A 21,373-nucleotide genomic window follows, 5' to 3' on the forward strand; every position below is an offset into this window, starting at 1 on the left:
AAACTAAAATCAACATGTATAAGATTTCATAAATACTTAATCTTCTTGAAGAATCTGAAAAGATAAATACATTTCAAGTGCAGAGCTGCAGTGTCCTACTTTTCCAAACTGTATTTATTGCAGGAAAAGTTACACCAGGTCACAGTCAGTCATGTCTTTCCTCCTTCTCAGGAAGTTGTAACGGCCTTCTATTCCTCCTCACCTCTGATGTATCGCAGCTCCTTGACCTGAAGCTCATTTCGCTTGACACTAAAAGCAGCTGCTAAAGAGATTTGCTGAAAAGGCACAAGGTAGGATTGAAGGAGCAACAGGCTCGCTATTGAACAAAGTCACATAATCACTAGTTCTCCCTTTGGCTCCGGGACACATATTATTGGAATATAGTTTTTTAAAGCCTACGTAGGTTAGACCCTAAAGCACATGCAGTTCTGCAACTGGTCACCGAGCTATACATCACACTGAGTTTCATGAACATTCCTGCACAAGTTGAAGAAAATAAGACATTTATCACGGCTAGTTTGAATGTGCTGTAAATAAAAGTAACCGGGTCATCGAGAAAATAGCTTTTGCATTGTACTAAATGTTTTATTCAATCCTCTTAGTGAAATAGCGTTATTTAATTCACACAACTTGTGTGGAACCATCTAATAGGAGTTTAATGTACTAAGTTCAGTGTAATCAGTTTTTATGTGAGAAGATGTACTCTAATGTGGTTATTAGCGATCAATTACAGAAACCAATTTAAAAGAAAACATGCTTTATTGATGCCTTTAGGGAAATAATTTCCTTGCAAATAAACCCATCGCATTCATAGTTAAGCTGCGTTACACATACCAGATTAGTTTAGTTGGCGGTGGGATTTGAACCAGCAAGCGTCCGAACACAAGCCAGCTTCTCTAACCTCCAGGACACAGCTGTGTTCAACTAACAACAGGGACAGAGAACAAGACATATATGCGTTATTAACAAGGTAAAACAAGTTTATTAGAGATTGCTACACTGTGCTGCCGGACATGTTGCTGTTTGGAGGATTGAGTTAGTTCAGGGTTAACGATTCACTAATCCTGCAGTTTACAGGAATGTAATGCAATAGTAATAGAGAGTTAAGATAACAAATTTGACTAAATTTAATATATGTATCGGGCTTCCTACATATTTTGGTCCTTATTTGTAGGTTTGTTGCAGATTTTATTTACATAATAGTTTACTTTGCGGATAATGTCATACATTATTTTATTCACATCTTTGAGTATGATTGGAAGTCGCCCTACAGGATAATGTCCATCCATCCATCCATCCATCCATCCGTCCATCCATCCAGACCCCAGACCAATCCAGAGATATGATCTCTCCAGTGAGTCCTGGGCCGACCCCGGGCCTCCACCCAGTCGGTATGCCAAGTGAACCTCTAATGGGAGGCGACCAGGGGGCGTCCTAATCTGATGAACCACCTCATCTGGCTCCTCTCAGTGTGGCGGAGCAGTGGCTCGACGGGAAAATGTGTCAAATATTTATCTTCTTTGTGAAATGAGTTGTCAACATCACACTCACAGGTGAAGAAGTCAGGGATAAGACACCGGCATAAAGGCAGCAGTATGAAAAATTACAACCCAAATATGTTACTAGATGCTGCTTAAAAAAGGAGTGGAGGTAATCTGCTAGTAACCGAATAAAAAGGCCCTTTTAGGTCTGAATATTGTGTAAAATTGTTAGAATGCAAAACAAGAATTTCTTGGAAATAATATCTATTTTACAGATTTTGTGCAGTTTAATGAGCCAGAGTCACTATAGTCATCATATTTCTTCCTTGAGGATTCATAATACATCAGGAGTGTCAAACACAGTTCAGGGGCCACTTACAGCACAATGTCCTCTTGAGTGCGCTGGACCTGTGAAAAAGAAAGTGCCATAATGACCCCTAAATTTAAACTTTGAAGTTTGTCTGAGTGTTGTTTGATGAGAACGTCTTTATTTTTGCAAAACGAAACAACTACTACCAAGAGTTTTGACAATTTCAACATCAAGCCAATTTTAATGAGACCTTTCAAAAAACAGTGAAATGTCCAAACATTACTCCTATAGCTACTGTATCATGCATGTTATTACAAAATTTCAGCTGTAATTGTGTTATATATAAATAATGGTAGCGTCATTTGACTTGACTTTGGGCGCAAGCGTTGGTCGATGGGCAGCGCTAAAGGCGCGCGATCAGTGGATCTTTGCGCAAAAATCTGACCCAATGTTTGTGCGGTGCAATAAGTCGATTAGGCAAATCGCCCAAAAGTGCTTTACAACGACTTTATGACCCACCCACCTCTCATAATTGAAGCGGGACAGAGAGAGACAGCAGCTCTGCAACAGCTTTCACGCACAAAAGCAGGAAGTAAGTCAGTCAAAGTTCAGTGGGTTAACAATAACTGAGTAACTACTTTCACCGACGGAGATCTGTGGCTGCTGGCGTTACAGTAACGCGTTACTAAGCCCCGACTTTTACTCAGTGCGGCGTTTGCAGTGGATCAGAGAGGCTCCAATCACACCGCCGCTCGTGGCTCACTTCCCCCGGCTGACGTCAGCTGACTGCCTCGGCTCGGCTCGGCTCGGCTCTCCGCTCTGCGCTCTCCGTTCCTCCGGACACGGGAGGAAAAAAAATGCTGCTCTCCGTGCCCACAAGGACAGGAATCAACCCCTACAACGGATACACCGTCAAACCCAGCAAGAAGGTAAAACGCGGCCGCGGCGGCTTCCTCACTTCGTCTTTGTGAAAGTAAAGTCATTTGTCGATGCTTCGCCGAGCTTCCTACAGTTTGGAGCCGCTCGGCGCTTTAAGCTGCAGTGTCCTTGAAAGTGGATCACAGGGGAGCTCAAACTCTCCCGCTCGCCACTGGAAACATTTGCTGTCGGCGCGTTGCTACTCTTGTTTGTGAAAGTAAAACGGGAGCCCGTTACATTGTCGCCTGTGGATCACTGGCTGTGTTTTTGCGGTGGTTTTGTACCGAGACGGCGGACGGTGGCGCCGCCGCTTCCTGCACTGAGCCTGCACAGCAGCGCGCACTAATGTACCCGGAGCGGCGCGTAAAGGTGCAAATAAGCGATCAAATCCTCAATATATTCGACCCAAATGCGAATTGTTCGCGGATGAATTTACATGAGCTTTGCAGAAGGGGTGTTTTCATTGAATTGGCCTCAAGTTAGCAAAGTTTTTTCCTCTTTTACGCGTACCGATATGCCCCACCCCTCTATTCTCACTGATGATTACTCAGAGGGGCTTTTGCACGCTCCGGAGAGAGGAAAGTTACAGATACCAAGTAACGTAAAGGTAATATGCATGTTTGAATATGACAACCATACCGAACTGGTTTGATTTTGATAATTTTGTTTACTGGCATGAATAATTCAGTCCTTTTTTCTTTTTTCTTTTTTTTAATTTCCACGTATTTTCATTGTAGCCTCTCCTTTTTTAAATCCAGGTATAAGATTTTTAGTGTTTGTGTGCTGATTGCTTCCAGTTGCACTCTTCGCTCATCTATTGATGCACCATGACATCAATGGAAGGACCTGATGAAGGCCTGATAGTGGATTTGTTTCAGCTTATTTTGTGCTGATTGCTTTCAGTGGCCTTCATATGTGCAGAGTATGATCTATTTTCTCCATCAGCAGCTCAGAGATCCAACACAACCCTCCTTCCCTGTGTCATCACCCCTTCCCGGCTCACAGCTGGAAGGAATTCAGATTGCTTAGATTAATGACATGGAATTCCTGGAATCCTGGATTCACACAATGTGCTAATTTCAAGATAGGCTCACCAGACTTCCACCTTCTTTTTTTTTTTCTTTCTTGGAAGAAGACATGCACACCCTCCAAAAAAGGGAGAAAAAACCCATCACAGTTCACATTGTGAGAGCGCCAAAGTCATGCAGAGGGCTGACTTGTAAATCCAGTGTCAAGTGGTAACCTCTGGTCTGTGTCATTTACTACGAGAAAAAAGGCGGAGAAAAGAAAGAGATTAGAGCCCCCCCCCCCCCCCCCCTCTTCTGCTTTCTATTAACTCCCTCTTCTTTTTTTCTTTCTCCCTGGTGGGTTTCACATACCTTGATTTGAGTAGAAAACAGATTTTTAAAGCTTTTGGCTCAGACTGGGTTGAGTCAGCCGACAGAAGAGACACGAAGGTTTCACCTTTGAGCCACAGGGAGTCGGAGCGCTTCCTCACTTTTTCAGTATTTTGAATTTTCCCACCTTGCTGCAGATTCTTTTCTGTGTTTTTATCTTTTGCCTGCAGCTGCAGGGCCTTAATCTTTTCCACTGTGCCTTTTAAGGTATCCTTGAACAAACAGGTAGGACTCCACATTTAAGATGTTAATCTCTGCTATACGACACATTATATATGTGGAAAACAAGAGAGTAATTGTGTGACATTAACACTGTTCACATTCACAGTACTGATACAGCTGCATTTTAATGTTAAGCAACTCAGTAAGGAACAATATATCACAAATGTGTTACTCCTGGATCAAAATCTGCAATATACATGTTGTAAAAGAATGACCTCGGATAAAGTATGTTTTAATGTAAGTAAGTAAGTACATTTTATTTGTATAGCGCTTTTCACAGACATAGAGTCACAAAGTGCTTCACAGTAAAAACAGATAAGAGAAAAGAAAGAAAAAAACATCTTAAAAACACAACAAATGCACTCTGCATTCATGCTCTCCACCACCAAAAGGATAGGTTCATATTTAAAAGAGAAAGTGTGAATAATCTTGAAAAAAATCTGCATTTTAAGGATTTTTACTCAATTATTCCACACCTGGTGGCAGAAGTCAGTGATGCAAAAGTGACCCGAAATGACAAGTTTGATGTCAAGAAGAAAAAAATCCCCAAACACTTCAGTGTTTGCATTTATCATCGACAACATGTTGACCTCATGTTGTGCAGCCTTGCAACACATTCAAACAGGTCTATGTCTTTTCATCGTTAATATTGTTGTCTTTCCTTGATTCTCAACCAAATGTTCAGATTGTGTGAGACTTGACTCTTCCTGCTCAGTATCATCTGCTGCGGCATTCAGGCATCATTTATTCAGTCACAAATCTCTGTTATTACTTTGGAGTTAAATGCACACATCCTGCCTCGCTCAGCACTCATTGTTCTTTCTGGGATGAAAAAGTCCTTGAGTCACCTGCACTCCCTACAGGCTTCACCTCTGCTCCCTCCAACTGTAATCACCTCATCAGTCTTGAGCCGCTGCCCGGGAGCACACCAGCCGCTCTCCGCGCCATGCTGTCGGCCACTTATTGTACTTATGCTTCTTGCAACTATAGTGCGACCATAAAGTCCTGATTTATATTTCTGCAGCTCCAAGCGACACCAGCAGGGATGTGGGGATGGTATACGGCGCTTGTTTCTCTGGCTTCAGGCTGCAGAGCATCCATACTATATGTGAAAATAATTAATTAGCTACTATATAATGTCAACAAAATTCATCTGATGATTGTGTGTGAATTAGTAGCCGGTCTGAGAGTTGATTCTCGCAGATATGAGAATCCTCGAGGAATGAAGTTCAAATGAATGAATTCTAACCTTAGCGCCCCCCCCCCCCCCGCGCCCCCCCCCCCCCCCCCCGCGTCTCCTTCAAGGGGGGAAACACAAACATTTGTGTATTGCGGAGGAATGCAAAGAATGCTTGGAGACGACACTGCGATGGATGTAAGGAGGAGTGTAAACAGATCCGTGAGCGCTTGTGGAGAGAAGAGCAACAAGCAGCAGGGAAATCCGTGGCTTGCGAGGAGGTCAGGTTTTGGGCACTGATTATCTCAGAGGACATGCAGACTTGCAGGCTGCAAAATTAGATTTGTGATTCTCAGTCATGATCATTTAAGGACCCTCAATGACTCCCTCACTGTGGCCTCTCCGCGTGTGTGTGTGCGTGCGTGCGTGCGTGCGTGTGTGTGTGTGTGTGTGTGTGTGTGTGTGTGTGTGTTTGTATAAAGGGGCAGTGATAACCTCGAAGGGAATTCACTGATAAACTTTTGCCAAATCAAACGATCCACTGTGACTACCCCGGGAAAGAGCAGCACCAACTGCTGTTGGTCTGCGTACGTGCTGGTGTTTGCCCCGTTACCAGGGAAATCACCGTACATGGGTGGCTAAACACCTGGAGCCGGGGCAGATGGGGAGGAGGCACGGAGCTGCCTCGCTGCCATCTTTTTCTCAGAAGGAGCCTAATAGAGCGGTCTTAATGAGACACTACCTTCTGACTAGAGAGCACATGAGAGGGATTAGCACTTCCCACTAACAAGCTCAGATCCCAATTAGACAGGCCTCACTAGCTGGGCTCGGGCTTGGTTTCCCTGTCAGATCCTATCTCCCCCAAGCCTCTGCAGGTGCATCCCCCTGATAGTGTGCGGGCCGCCTACAGTGCAGCGGAGGGAAAGCACGGGAAGAGGATGCGATTGTGGAACAACAAACAGCAGACTATTGATGCTAAAGAAGAGAGGGAGATTAGAGGAGCGGAGGAAGATGAATGGACTCTGTGATTTCTTTTTTTCTTTTTCTCAGCTTGACTAAAAAAGACAGACCTTCGAGTTCTGAAAGCTGATCCCATACCAGTTTGCAAAACGGAATTCACCTGGGCAAGTAAAGGAAGGAAAAAAAATCTGCAAAGGAATGATTGATGTTGCTACTCGTGTCAGTAGTATTTGAATTGATGTTATATTACATATATAATATGGAATAAAAGGTCAGGCTACGTTCTTCATCTTCTGGAAGACAAAAAAAAGCTTGGAAATAGACAGTTTAATGGTCATGCATGCTTAGCACCAATCAATATTAGTAACCATAAATCTTCCTTGTAAACGTTGCATGCAGAAGTTTTGGGGTATTTCTTAGAGTAACGACAGAAAACTACTGACTCTAGTTCTACTTCACTAAAGCTCCAGGTTCACCCTTTATCTAATACAGGCAGGTTACTCTAAGGCCGTGTAGATGATTCATGTATTGAACAAAACACTATTTTAAATGGTGCGAGTGACAGAAGCTGCTCTGGGTTTATGAATAATATGCAGTATTTGTGTCTGACTTATTGTCTCAGTGTGGAAAGATTCACGTCAACGAGACTTTTTAGTCTTTTACATTTTAAAGCTTATTTGCAAGGAGTGATTAAACCTACGCCGTGAACGGAGTCGTCCAAAATCAACAGATGTGACGGTCCCCATGTGGCTCTCATTTTTTTTTCTCCTCGTGCTACATCCATTCACTGTGATTCATGTGCAGCTACGCCTTTTTTTAAATGATCTCTCTACCTGTTTGCATACGTGGCAGTGTGATCAATGTATTGTTGAAATCGCGTCTCTGCAGTAAGAGACGATATGCACACATTCAGCTCGTCGGTATTGGATCGTTTCCAGTTGACCTACTGCATCACACAACACAACAATAGTCAATAGAGAGGCTCGTGAGTTAGCAACCCAGCAGCTTGACAATGGACAATGTTTAGAGTTTGCGGTCCGCTGGCTTCTTCTGTTTGAACTCTTATTTACCTTTGTCCGTGCCGGCTCGAGGTTTGGAGCTCAAAGCATTCAGACTAGTTCGTCCTGATCCAGTCTGATTGCTCTGTACACACGCAGGGAGAAATCGACTGTTATTGGCATCGTCTCCGTGTGGTATCGGACTTTCAAAATGTAAGTCGGTGTAAAATGTTTAGATGTACTATTAAAGTCCCGTTTCAGTCAGACCAAGGTAATGTTTCATGATATGTGGTGTCTGTGTTGATGGACTTAGATGCATGGAGTTGTTATCCCCTGCCTCCTGATTTGGCAATCAACCAACACGTAGCATGGACTCCAGAAAAGAGATGAGGAAGTTTACCTCGATTCACATCAATTAAATCAAAGAGATATGAAGCTCAGGAGCATATTCGCTGTGAGCATATCTAGCACTCACTATAACTTGTTATAGAGCTTTGTGGTTACAAGTGACTGGTATTTTTCACTGAAGTTGCGAGAGCAATGTTTGTTACTTATGCCTATGAGTACATGTGAAAAGAAAAATAACATATTGCTGTCCAGAGTGAGTTCAGTTCTTAACTTACCATGTTGAATGACATTTGACCTGTTCATAAGGGCTGTTTGATGCTTCTGCTTTCTCAGTGGAAACTCCCAGTTTCCGATGATTTCTTAATGGAAAGTGAAACCTTTCCCACTTCCCAATTGTCCCAGCAAATTGTGGAGGGGGGGGGGGGGGGGGGGGGGGGGGGATTTCTTTTCTACACATTTCCGAGGAGTACCAGACACTGAGACACCGAGCTGAAATATTGATGCTGCTGCCATGAGAGTTTCCTTCATCATTGTGAGCAAACTGGCCTCAGAGCCATGCTGTCAGGGTGAGTTTGTAAAAAGATTCGTAACACAACAGCTCCAGGAGACGTTTTTCTTTTGGGACATTTCACTTTATTTTGCTCAAGAAGGTTTCAATAAAATTGGCTTTATGTTGGGACTGTGGTCATTTTTGGTAGTAATTGTTTGGCTTTGCGAAAATGTAGACATCACCTAGACTCTGTTCCACAACAAAGAAGAACTTTACAGTTTATATTTAAGGGTTATTATATATTATTATCTATTATTACCCTATGGTTCTATCTTACTGGGCCAGCCGCTGCCTTAAACTCACTTCTAATTTTTCAAATGTGGAATCTAATTGGTAAGAGCATTCAGACATGGATGTACATGTCTAATATACATTCATGTAATGTAAAGTTTAATGAGCTGTCTTCCTCTTTCTCTTTTGAGTAAACTGAAGGCTGAGTGGTGAATCTTCGGTGTCCAACAAGCCATCCATGGATGGACAGGTCGATCTCCTGAGTGAGATTCCCTCATGTTTGTAGTAGACTCAGAATGATCATATAAAAAGACAAATGAGACGCATCACACGGCAGATCACAGCACGGATACAAGAAGACTTTTTTCTTTCACCTCTGCTCTGATTGCATGACTGTGACTCTTCAGAATTCACAGAAATGGACGTTTCACTGTAATTTGCTTGCATGTGGAGAGGTCGAAGTGAAAAAAAAACACCTTTTGTTGAGAGAACTCAGTAGCTGTTGAAATTATTCAGAAGTCCAGCTCATAAATCACAACATGTTCCTCTCACGACATCAGCTGCCTGCCTCTTACTTGGTAATGGATTAAACCCAAATTTTGTGGAATTGGGCACCACTATAGCCTACCCTATTGTTTCCCCTGACCTGACCTGCTGACCCTCACTAATCAAACACTTCCTCCTCCTCTTCCTCCGCCTCCTCCTCCTCCTTCTCAGCACCAAGGCCAAATAAAGCTCATACCAATCCCCCATGTCATTTAGATTTTGTGTGTGCCATATTCAATCATTTTTTCAAAAATGTCTATATTCAAAACAAACTTCACCGCGGCCCACACGTACTATACGCATGCGTTCAAGATTTATCATGATGACATTACACGCTGGTGAATTTCATGCCGATTAAGCCACCATAGTGAGCGTGAAATGCTCATTGCTTTTCACAATGCATTATCAAAAATCTAAAGCTATGTCACATTAGTACTCATCTCAGAATTCACAGATTTATGGAAAGCCTGTAAATCGTATAGATGAAGAAAGTATTTATTTTAAGGCTGTAAAAATCTAATATGAGAGTATATTCTTTGAGAGAAAAACTGTCCTCGTTTTTTTTTTTAAATAGCCAAATCCCTCGATCTTCAAATGACAACATTGAAGTGCACGGCCTTTCCATGAAGTTTAACACTGTTAATCCGTTAAAAAAAGACCAATTCATTCAACAAAACAAGCTATTCATGGTTTTAATGTCTGTTTCTTTCTAAATTGCAATAGATGCATTTTTATAAATCATACTTTGAATTTGAATACTCAATAATGAACAGAAACTGTTTATATTTACAGTCAACGCAGCAGTTGAAGTCACCCTGATAGTGATTCTCCTGTAAATACATTCACATGCAGATACAGCAGTGAAGAAATCCAAAGTTTTTCAGATTTTAAGTTATTGCAGCATTAAAAAAATTTAATTCTAAATCTTTTTTGTTTTTTTAATCTAAACTTGTGTTTTCTTTTTATGCCCTGTTGATATCTCAGTGAACAACCCATTGAGAGCTAGTTTCGTGATAGATCTACTTTCAGCTGCAAAACATTAGTTGCATAGATGTCAATATCATCTGTTTTAACATACGGCTGAATGTCAGAGCATTAAGAGACTGGGTCATCCTGCATTTGTCTGCTGACTGATAGTGAACATTGACTTGGAGGGCCACCATTAATGCCTCTACAGGCAAAGCAGTGTATATGAATTGCTTGTGGCTGCTTGGCGATACATTTCTGTTTGATTAATTTGCCAATAAATGTTTGAAGTGTCTGTATAACCTTGTAGTTGGTGATTTCTGTGATTCCCATCAATGCTAAAAGCCTTATTCAGACGTAGTGGAGTGTCTACATGTCACATTTATGTGTGTAAAGGCTTTCTGTATATATTCATATACCTGTACATCCTGCTTGTTATAAATTCTATAATTGTTTTTTTTGTTTTTTTTTTTGCTCTCTTTGAATACATTTTTTGATATCTATCCTGATGGGATTTGATTTATTTGTCTTTTCCAGAAGAAAAATGTGTTTTCCACATATGAATCTTTTTTTTATTGCCCATCTCATTTCATCTCGTCTCACCTGACCTATCAAACCGGATTAAGCAGTAAACTGTGATTGATATCCTGCCTCCAACTCTGTGACCCCGTCTGATTGGATTGCTCTTCTTACTCCAGATCCTGTTAGCTGCCTCATGAGTGTAAACGTCCAAACGCCCGTACCTGAAAGCACAGCGGCATATGATACAACTCTGCAATTAAATATCTGACGATGCTCTCCATTTGTCCTTTCAGCAGACATATGTGTCCTCCTCCAACCATCAGATGGCTCCTCCAAGCCCCAACAGCACCAACAACAGCAGCGCCACCACCATCAGCAATGGCAGCAGCAGCAGCAGCAGCAGTAGCGGAGGCGAGCAGCTGAGCAAGACCAACCTTTACATCCGTGGCCTCCACCCTGGAACCACAGACCAGGATCTGGTTAAGCTCTGTCAGCCGTAAGTCACCTAAAAAACCAATTGCTTCACTGTCTGCTCGCGCACCCTATAAATCTGCGTGGCCGTCCGCTGCCAGCGCACACCCCGGTGCAGCAGAACAGTAGATTATGATAGAGCGGTGTGATGGGTGATGGCCGGGCGGGCTGAAAGGCTAAATGGTTTTCATGTCCACATGGGCAAATACTGCAGATGGATGACTTCCTCACACTTGAAATACACGTGGACGCTGAAGCACACCTTATTACGTATTCCTCAAATGTACAACGCAGATATATGTTCCACCAAGCGTGTTTGAAATATGTCATGCAGAGGTTTGAAAAAGAAGACTACTGAGATCCCAGAGGCTGAAGACGGAGACATTTCAGTTTGGCACGATCAAACAGACGTCCCAACAACCGGGTCCAGAGTTTAGTCTGCTTAAATTTTTGGCCTATTGTTCCACCAAGAATTTTCCTTTTTAATCCTACGGTGAGACGACAATGAGACTGCGCAATCCAAACTCAAAGTCACGTCCTGCACTATAAATACCACACGATGTTACTCATCAGCATGAGTGTGAGGCTCTGAGAGCGGGGTTGTGGGCAGCATGCAGGCAGACATCAAACACCGCCGTTGTCCCATCCATCTGATATGTTTGTTAGGCCTTCAGTGGAAGACATCAAAACACGCTGGGCCAAGATGAATGATCTGCTTTTACTTAATTGAATTCTGGGGCTTGGTGATGAGAACCAGAAGAGCCGAGGAGAGAGAAAAGGGGACTGGAGAGATTGAATAAGGGAGAGAGAGGGCGGGTGAGGCCTGCTATTTTACAGCTGTCTGGAAGATATGGCTCACATGAGGCTGCCCAACCCGACAGGAAACGGCGAACCCAGGGGAAAGGGAAAGACAAACAAGGGCAATGGCATTGGCGGGGGGGTGGGGGGGGGGGGGGGGGGGGTGTAGGATGGAGAGAGTCGAAGGGGGAGGAGTGACTGGAGTTCAGGGTTTGTGTGTCAGGTGGTGTTCTGTGGGGGTAGTTCTCATATTTCTGCTTTTACAGAGCAGATAAAATCACGGCATGAGATTTGCCTTTTAGCAGGCCACATGAAGGCCAATGTAAGTAGACTGCAAGAGGAAACTGCGACCAATAATAGTTATTAGTCGAGGAAACGGCTTGTATATGTTGGCGTAAATCAGCAAGAAAACAAGTCGCGGAGAGAGAATCCGAGTTACTCGGCTGAAGTTTGAACAGTAAATGTGTGCATACCATTAGGACACAGCACTGGCAGCGCTCCCCTCCCCCACACTTAGAGTTGTTGTACGCAAGCTCTGAAATGTAGTTTGTACTGAGTGTGGGATGAGAGGAGGGGATGGGGGTTGGTCCTCCATCTCCGGCCCCTGCAGTTGTCTCCCTGGGTGCCTCGTTGCCGCTCTGGTTCCTGCCCCGGCCCGTCTCTGATGGCTGACCATGGATGGACGCTGGGCCGGACCGCGCATGCTGCGCTCGCTCACACATGGCTGAGTCTCCATTCGCTCTTTTCAGCCCTCATCACGAAGACCGAGACCTCTGAGCACAATTTTAATAACTCCAGCAAGTCGTGCGCGCCAAGCAGAGCTCACAGCTTAAACACCAGCTCTAATTTGAAGTCCACTGGTGGGCTTGCCAATCCATCCACAATCGCAGTGCGCAGTTCAAACGACAATGGTGGCTTATCCGCAAGTTGAGCCGGTGGCGTCGCATGGCTTAGAATCACAAATGCACCATTAAATAGTAATGCCATATAGGGGCTGGGATGCATAATACAACAGAACTCCAGTTAACAGTAGAAGAGGGTTAGAGTAAATTTGGATGGAATAAATTCCAATAGAATAGAATAAATGTATGACAGTGTTTCTGTATTGATTGGAAACAAATCACCCAAATTGCCATAATGGCTCAATTGAATAATATTGGACGAAAGTTTATATTGTACATTTCAAATGACAATAATAGTTTCAGCACCACATGGGACATTGTTTGGATCGCCATCACTTTGTATTTAGATTTGACACATTTTTGATTAAGACTAAATATGGTACATTGTGTACCTGCTTTATAGCTGCACAAACATGCGTTTGTAGTGTAGAAGTCGCTTTAATCCTTCTCGGGTTGCCACAGAAACATCCTGTGATGTTTGATTCTGGCACAAGTTGCATACCGCATAACACCACCGAAGCCTAAGACAATATCAAGACACATATTCAATTAAAAGACAAAACAACTGTTAAATTGTCACATAACAATTTCAACAAAATGTATGATTATTAAAGTTGCCTCTCCCTGCAGAGATGAATTGTGCTGTAGGAGTGTTGCTAAGTGGACGGGCACTAAGACCCGGTGTCCGGGTGGGGGTGGTGGGGTAGGGTGGGGGGGGGGCTGACTGGAGAGAAGCTGGTTAGTAGAATGAGAGTGTGGCTTGGAGCCAGCATTGGACAGGACAGCCAAGGAGAGGCATATCAGATTACACTGCATGCACATGCCTGGAGAGATGGGAACTGATAGAGCTGCTGCAGCGAGCCGTTTCGCCTCAGTCAGCCACTATCCTACACATCTGCAGCATGAACAGCCCACAGTAAATAATGTGGCATTTTCATATTGATAGCACATCTTCAAGAGATGTGAAAAAAAATGCAGCAAGGGCCTCCATCTTTACCAAATTGTCACATCATGTTGGATTTCCCCGGAGGTTTGATCCCTATTGACATTTGTGCGTGAGCTGGGTTGAATAAGATATGGGAAATCTATAGTTCTTGTTGCATGCAGAAACCCAGAGGACATTAGTCTGATTTCATTTAATTTACCTACCCCTCCTCTCTCACACGCACCCTCTAAAGATTTCCCTATCTGTATGAGTTACGACACGATTGTGAAATTGTATTCATTGTCACTGCGCTGAAAATGTCAGGTGACTTATAATTTAATCATCGTGACGCACGTGTGTATTAACCTAACAGGCCGATCTCCTGCCTCAGCAATGTCTCAACTCCTAAGACATTATTTCAAGCACGCAATTATTGTGAACCTCACTTCTTCTTTTTTTTTTTTTTTTGGTTTTCAGGTACGGAAAGATCGTATCCACCAAAGCTATCTTGGACAAGACAACCAATAAATGCAAAGGTGAGATGAAAAGACATTTATTAAACTCAGCCTGTCGACTGCAGGTAGCTGCTTGGGATGGTTTACAGTTTGCATCAAATCTGGAAAAGCCTTAATCCAGATTAATATCGTAATTTATGAAAGAAGCTGGAAGGTTTTTCTTACATTTCTAACCTTTCAGCCATGATCCTGAGTCAACAGTTATGAAACGGAGAATATTCAAAACCTAAATGTACTTTCTAACCCCCCCCCCCCCCCCCCCCCCCCCAAAAAAAAACTGCTCTTGTATGTATTTCTCTGTTGGATCACACCCTTTGTTTTCACAACGCGATTCCTCACTAACTAAACTGCAGCCTCTCATTAAAAGGCCGCGCTCATTCCTGATAAACTCATCCCAACACAGCTGTTCGCTTTCAGCTCTCTGCTTTGTACTTTGTGTTAAAGTTCACGCTGCACCTTCTTGAACAGGTGTGTAATGTGTGTGGCACAATGTGTGCTTGTGTTTGTGTAAGTCTGTGTGGAAGCGCTTCAGATCCTGCGTACAAGTGTTTCGTATCAAAATCGATATTATAATGTGCACGTGGCCAGTATTCGCATTGCAGGAGATGCCGTGTCCGGAATGCAAACTAACATATGAATGTTTTCATAATGAAACATACGAGAGTAGTCAGACTCATAAATTACTCACTGGTAGTGTTTTTTTTGAATAGCTCATGTCAGTAGACTTGTGTGAAGCCTCTACTGTGTGTTTTCATTGCCCCGAATGTTGTCGTCTCTCGCTGTAACTTGTATCACTCATTGTGAGTTTTGGTGGCTGCAGGCTACGGCTTTGTTGACTTTGACAACCCGTCCTCGGCTCAGAAGGCGGTGACAGCGCTGAAAGCAGGCGGGGTGCAGGCTCAGATGGCCAAGGTAAGAAGCGATGTCCATCCGGACACTTTGTGCATTTTGAAGTGAGAAAAATGAAAAAAAGGACTTAATCAACTTGCAGCAAATTTCTCTCTCTTGCTGATTTGTGTTTTTTTTTTCCCCCTCTCTCTCTCCTTTGTTATATGAGCCATGGTTTATGAGTTTAAGCCGGTTAAGCTCCTCAGTTTTATTAGTACATCAGTGTGTTTGCAGCATGGTGCAGTGTGAGGGTGTATTCTTTATTAGGTGTCTTTCTGGGCTTTAACACATTGTCCAACATGTATGTGCACAAACAAGCGTCCACAGACGCACACAGGTACATGTGTGTGTGTGTGTGTGTGTGTGCACAGCGGTGACGGTGTTTAAGGAGCCTGCTCCCTGAGCTCGCTCCACAAAGGACCTGTCTGTTCTCCCTAGTGGCATCTGACTCAGTGTCTGAGCAGCTCCCCAGTCAGCAGGGCACCGTGCCCAGCCTCCCGCTCCGTCAACACACACACACACACAGGCACACACACACACACACACACACACACACACACACACACCAACAACGCTCCACAATCGCACACTCGCTTCGCCAGCCTTGCCTCAACCGGATTATGACACGCGCTCACGGACGCGCGCGTGCACACACACCACCGACACCCTGGGAAAGCTGATCTCTCGTTAAGCTGGATCACTGACATTCACACGGCTTCTCGCTCGCAAAATAACTCGATTTCCCCGACTTCCTTCGGTCTCGGGTTTACAACGCGGCTTGTGTCTGCGTCAGATTTCTCTCTGACTCACTCTGACTCATTCGCAGCTGAAAAACCCCTCGGCAGGTCGTTTTCTGTCGGGGGTTCATTTCACTAGTTTGCACCGTCGCGGAGGAGGAAGAGATGAAGAGGAAGGTGAAGGAGAAATCACCTTCATCGCAGGTCGCAGCGATTACACATGCATTATTCATGGGATGGAAATTAACTTGCGCTGCATTTACAGGTTTTTAATCACATCTGCACTCTGAGATAATGAATATGCATAATGGTTAGAGGGTGATGGAGATTGGTTATCTTACGAGATACTGTTGGTCAAATGAAATTTGTTTGAGGAGGGCACAAAGGGGAGAATCAGAGGCACATAAATGGTTCAAAAGCAACAACAACAACAACAACAAAAAAGTGAAACTGAAGCAATTTCCTGACTTTCTGTTTGCTCTCCAATCACTTCACATTGAAATTTTGAGAGAGAGAAAAAGCGGAGGAATTATAAGGTTTTATCAGCCAGCCACTGTGTCTGCATTCAAGGTCAGGAATACCACAAGAATACCACTGTGACATCCGCTTTATTACCGTGATATGGGAAAGTGGACGATAAGGCTAGTCTTGTGAGGAGGTGATGTGACAACGCGTCAGGATGTTCCCCAGACTGCTTCCGAAGGTCTTTTGTCCAAAATGCCACTACTTTGCGCTCCCTCTCCACCCAGAGGTAGCGCATAATCATTTTAGATCCTGCACGGATGGAGAGCCATGTGAAATGTAATTAAGCTTTAATATCACATTACCTGAATCATGCACTTTCATCCTCTAAAGCGGCAGGCCTCGCACAACGACCTATTTTTCTACATCTCGTAGTAGCATACGAGTGATGGAATAGAAGAGTGTGACGAGGGGAAAAGGGAAAAATTTCGGTTGAATAAAAGTAGACGAGGATGGAGAATTCACTGGAAAAGAGTTCTCTCCTTAATTGCTTTTCCAAAGCGTTCCTGTTTTCTCCTCCTTTACTTGAGGGAACGTTTCTCTTATCTGAATCAAAGGTTATCTGCTCACTCCTCACACAAGAAAGTGAAATCCACCCTTGTTTTTAAACCCCTTCCTTGCTTGAAATCCTGTGTATCATCCAAACACCAGTCGCGTCACACGCGTCCCGTTAAAAGGTCGTGTAAATTCCCTCTCGGCGTCGCAGGTCAGACCTTTTTACGGCGGGTGACTTCTGGAGGGCTCCTGTAAACATGCCGCAGCTGTCATCCTGCCACATGGAAGCAAAGAATCTCACTCATCTTCTCTCCTCTCAGCAACAGGAGCAGGACCCCACCAACCTGTACATCTCCAACCTGCCGCTGTCCATGGACGAGCAGGAGCTGGAGAACATGCTGAAGCCCTTCAGTCAGGCCATTTCGACACGCATCCTCCGAGACGCCAACGGGACCAGCCGAGGGGTCGGCTTCGCCAGGTACGAGCTTTGGATTTTTTTTCTGTGACGAGGCAGGAAATGGTGGTGCAAATTTAAGTGTGAAAAATGAATCTCAAATTATAATAATGTGATCACAGTCAACGTTTATTCATTTAACATGGTGAGTGAGCCCTCTGGTGGGCAAACATGGTAAGTGACTCACGGTTCAAACTTTATTCAATGGCACATTTTCCATCCATCTTCTATAATGCTTAATCCTGTGCAGAGTCATGGCAGATCCCAGTTTACTATCGGCGAGGGCAGGATACACCTGGACAGGTCACCAGTCCATCACATTACAAACACACAGAGACAGACCACCACACACACTCACGTTCACCCCTAGGGGCAATTTGGGATCACCAAATAACCTCAGATGCATGTTTCTAGACTGTGGGAGGAAATCCATGCAGACAGGGAGAACATGCAAACTCCAAAACGTAAATTCTAGTCTTGATTTGACTCATGCAAACATGTTTTGTCTCAAAATGTCTCTTCATGTTTCATCTCATGACAAATTAGGAAAACACAGAAGTTTATTTTAGTGTTTAATTTATTGTAATTTCCATTTTTGCTGGAAGCAGTAACCTTGAGTATTGACTTTATTTCATGCTTGCTGTATCTGTAATGGCTGAAATCAAAAGAAAAAAAATCCAACTGACAGAGGAGGAGGGATATATACAGTGTATATATGTAGAAAATGTGACCTTGGGCTGTGTTCGGCCTTGGTGTCGGACTTTGGTTTTCAGCTTCAACGAGCACAGTGACTTTTTTTATGAGCAGAGCGCAATGCTATTCTCAACAGGATGGAGTCAACAGAGAAATGTGAGGCCATCATCCAGCATTTCAATGGAAAATACATCAAGACCCCACCTGGAGTTCCTGGTAAATTCAGTTTTTTTTCTTTTGCTATTATTATTATTTTATTATTATTATTTTCAAAGTCAAACTGTCAGAACACATCAGTCCAGTATGAAGATATAATGCAAAGAGCTTTTACATTCATGCAAGCCTACCATAATTTATCATTTCTTTTTCTTTTTTTTCTTTGGAAAATCCCTGGTTCAGTGCCGTCAGAGCCTTTGCTGTGTAAATTTGCTGACGGAGGCCAGAAGAAGCGCCAGAGCCAAGGAAAATATCTGCAGAACGGTCGACCCTGGGCCAGAGATGGAGAGACTGTAAGCTTATTTATGATGCGTATTTATATCTGGTGGCTCTTTTAAGGCCGTTTTACCTCGTAATGACTCACACAACCTGTGTGTTTCTCCTCAGGGGGGAATGACTCTCACTTACGACCCCACCACAGCCTTACAGAACGGGTACGTACAGCGATCCGGATCTCCGCCTCGCGCAACCTGGAGGAGCCAAATGACTCACTGCCAGTATGTTTGTACCTCGTCCTGCAGGTTCTACTCCTCTCCCTACAGCATCACACCCAATCGGATGATCGGACCAACCTCCCTCTCCCCGTACATGCACTCACCCATGTCCACCTATCAGGTATCAGAATAAACACAAACAAGGCCGCCACATCGAGTAGCTTAGCATTTCTAATCGATTCAGGAGTCTTTGTTTTATTCTGGTGTGCCTCTCTCATCCCTTCAGGTACACAACCCGTCCTGGATACATCACCAGTCATACATAATGCCGCCTACAGTTAGTATCTTGAATCTTAAACTGGTTGGTCTTTCCTCCCTGTGTTCGCTGCAGCTCAGTGCTGCCGCGCTCCACTTTACCGAGCGTGTTTTTTTTCTTCCAATAACACGCGCTAACCTCACTTGTCATCACAGGGAGCCGTTCTGACACCGGGAATGGACCACACCATGTCTATCCAGCCCACTTCCATGATGGGGCCCCTGACACAGCAGCTCAGTCACCTCTCCATGGGCAGCAGCGGCACAGTAAGACCAGTCTGGATCCTTTATCACTGAGCTAAAAAAAAATCCCCAGAGCCCTTAATGTCTACCAGACGTTACACTCCTGTTACTTACAACACCACACCAGAGGGTGAGGAAAAGAAATGATCCTAACCTTTTCTGAGTGATTGTGGAGAGCCTGTCTCCCCGAGGGTTTGGAAGGTCCTCATGTAAAGATGAATAGACTTCATTTGGATAAATTGAGTCAATCAGCAGAGTGAAAAGTGTGTGAGAAGCTCCCGTTGAGTTCCAGCTCCCGCTTGTAATTTAAACTCATCGAGACAGGTGTAATCCAATCTATACTTCTTCTTTAGTGCAGCTTTCTTTGACAGAGTTATTGCCAATGTAGCTGTCATGTCTAATGATTTTTGTTCCCATCTCTGCAGTACATGCCTGCAAACACATCTATGCAGGGGACCTACATACCCCAGTACACCCAAGTGCCTGCCACCAACATCTCAGTCGAGGTAAACGACCTCTGGTTTGTCCCAGCGGAGCAGGTTTGAAGTGTCTTTTACAAGTTTAATCTCAGCTTTGTCTTAATTCTCAGGAAAGTGCCGTCCAACAGCCTGTCGCCATCGAGACGCCCACGGATCACACAACCTACTCCTACCAGCATAACAAGTGAAGAGGTAAGTGTAGACTTTTAATATCCGGGGAAAAGGAACATTTTGTTATAATTGTTAAGATTTTATGACTTTTCAAAGCCCAAAAATATCAGATTGATATACCAGTTGCAGACAATAATTATAATTCCTGTAAAATGTTCTTTAATTATGTTTCTTTCACATTCGCTTTCAAACTCCAGATTTTTCAGGCGAGTTTCAACTGAGGTTCAACACTAATATACATGTTCTAACAAGGAAAAATGTGATGTGGACTCCTTTAAAAAAAAAAAAAAAGACTTGCGTATACACACACATCTATCACATATGTATGTGGACACACACAGAGAGACATAAAGGATGGAGGCAGGGCTCTGCCGGTGTCAGTTATGTCCAGTTTCTGTGTTTTCTAACAGTCTGCTGCCTGTGTCAGGTCTTCCTCTGGAGCCAGTGTGACTCTCGAAGGTTCCCACAGCGATGAAAGTCGGCACAGAGACTCCACGTCAGGCAGCAAACACTCGGAGGACCATGGGACTGTTCCACACAAAAGGACAAAAAAAACCCACAAAAAGATATTTTCTATGAACTCACGTTTTAAAACAAACTGTTTTTCTCGGATCAAGCAGAAGTGGAGGATGGCAGGCAGAGGGCGACGGAGGAGATGAACAAGGAGCATCTATTTTGATAGCAGTGCAGAGAGAAGTCACACAAACACTACACATTTGAAAGTTTTGATGAATGCTTTTTATTTGCCGGCACTCTTCCAGATGAGCTTAATTGAAACCAGGAAACGAACATTTCAACACTTCGTTGTTTGTTTTTTTTTTTTTTTTTTTTTTTCTCATGTTTCGTTTGGACCTTTTGTAAAATAGGCTGTTTTTTTCCATCTGAACCTGCTTTTTTATTTTTGTACATAAATCTTTGTTTTGCCGTGTTTCTAGCTTCACGTGTTCTTGTTTGGGAAGAAAAAAAAAAAAAAAACCTCCTGACTCCTGTTGTGGACAGATCTGGTGCTGACACAGAGCAGCAGCTTCATCCGCTTTTTTTTTTTTTTTTTTTTTTTTCTCCCTGAAGTGCTCTCACTTCTCTTTGGCACTTGAAACCCGTCGAAATAATTTATGGTTCCAACACCTCGACATAAAAGCTTCAGACAATCAGGAGATCACACAGAGGAGACGGTCATTGACGGCAGATTTCAGACCTCCGGATCAGAGATAAATGGATTTAAAGCATTCCAGATATTGTTACCAGAAGGTTGTAAAAGGTGGTTTCACTTTGAGCTGCTCCACACATCCAAATCTAAAGTTGTTGAACAGGGATCACATGTCGTAACGGAGCTGCACGTACGTAAATCTGATTTAAATTCATTCAGGCTTTCCTTTCTCTTCCTTTCTTTTTTTCATTTTTTTTTTTAATACCAGTCAAGAAGTGCTTCAGTTATTTCAATAACATGATACCAAAAGGTCTGAACATGGCAGCGTATGTGTTGCTGTGT

At 43.5% G+C, this 21,373-nt stretch overlaps 1 protein-coding gene across 2 annotated transcripts; it reads left to right on the plus strand.

Annotated features, from left to right (window-relative positions):
• Positions 1-2,319: 2,319 nt before the first annotated feature.
• LOC308112891 (RNA-binding motif, single-stranded-interacting protein 2-like) lies at positions 2,320-20,843 on the plus strand. 2 transcript variants are annotated; one of them, XM_080468701.1, is made up of 14 exons: positions 2,320-2,720; positions 10,920-11,122; positions 14,200-14,258; positions 15,058-15,149; positions 17,200-17,357; positions 18,163-18,242; positions 18,426-18,535; positions 18,630-18,676; positions 18,764-18,857; positions 18,963-19,013; positions 19,148-19,258; positions 19,660-19,740; positions 19,824-19,905; positions 20,312-20,840. In XM_080468701.1, the coding sequence occupies exons 1-13, from the start codon at positions 2,649-2,651 to the stop codon at positions 19,899-19,901; spliced, it is 1,236 nt and encodes a 411-aa protein (XP_080324827.1). In that variant the 5' UTR covers positions 2,320-2,648; the 3' UTR covers positions 19,902-19,905; positions 20,312-20,840. The 2 variants fall into 2 exon arrangements, with proteins under 2 accessions (XP_080324827.1, XP_080324828.1); XM_080468702.1 differs by lacking the exon at positions 18,963-19,013 and having other exon boundaries at positions 2,367-2,720; positions 20,312-20,843.
• The last annotated feature ends 530 nt before the right edge of the window (positions 20,844-21,373 follow it).

The sequence above is a fragment of the Lipophrys pholis genome (assembly GCF_963383615.2).
Source record: "Lipophrys pholis genome assembly, chromosome: 8".
Classification (NCBI taxonomy): Eukaryota; Metazoa; Chordata; class Actinopteri; order Blenniiformes; family Blenniidae; genus Lipophrys; species Lipophrys pholis.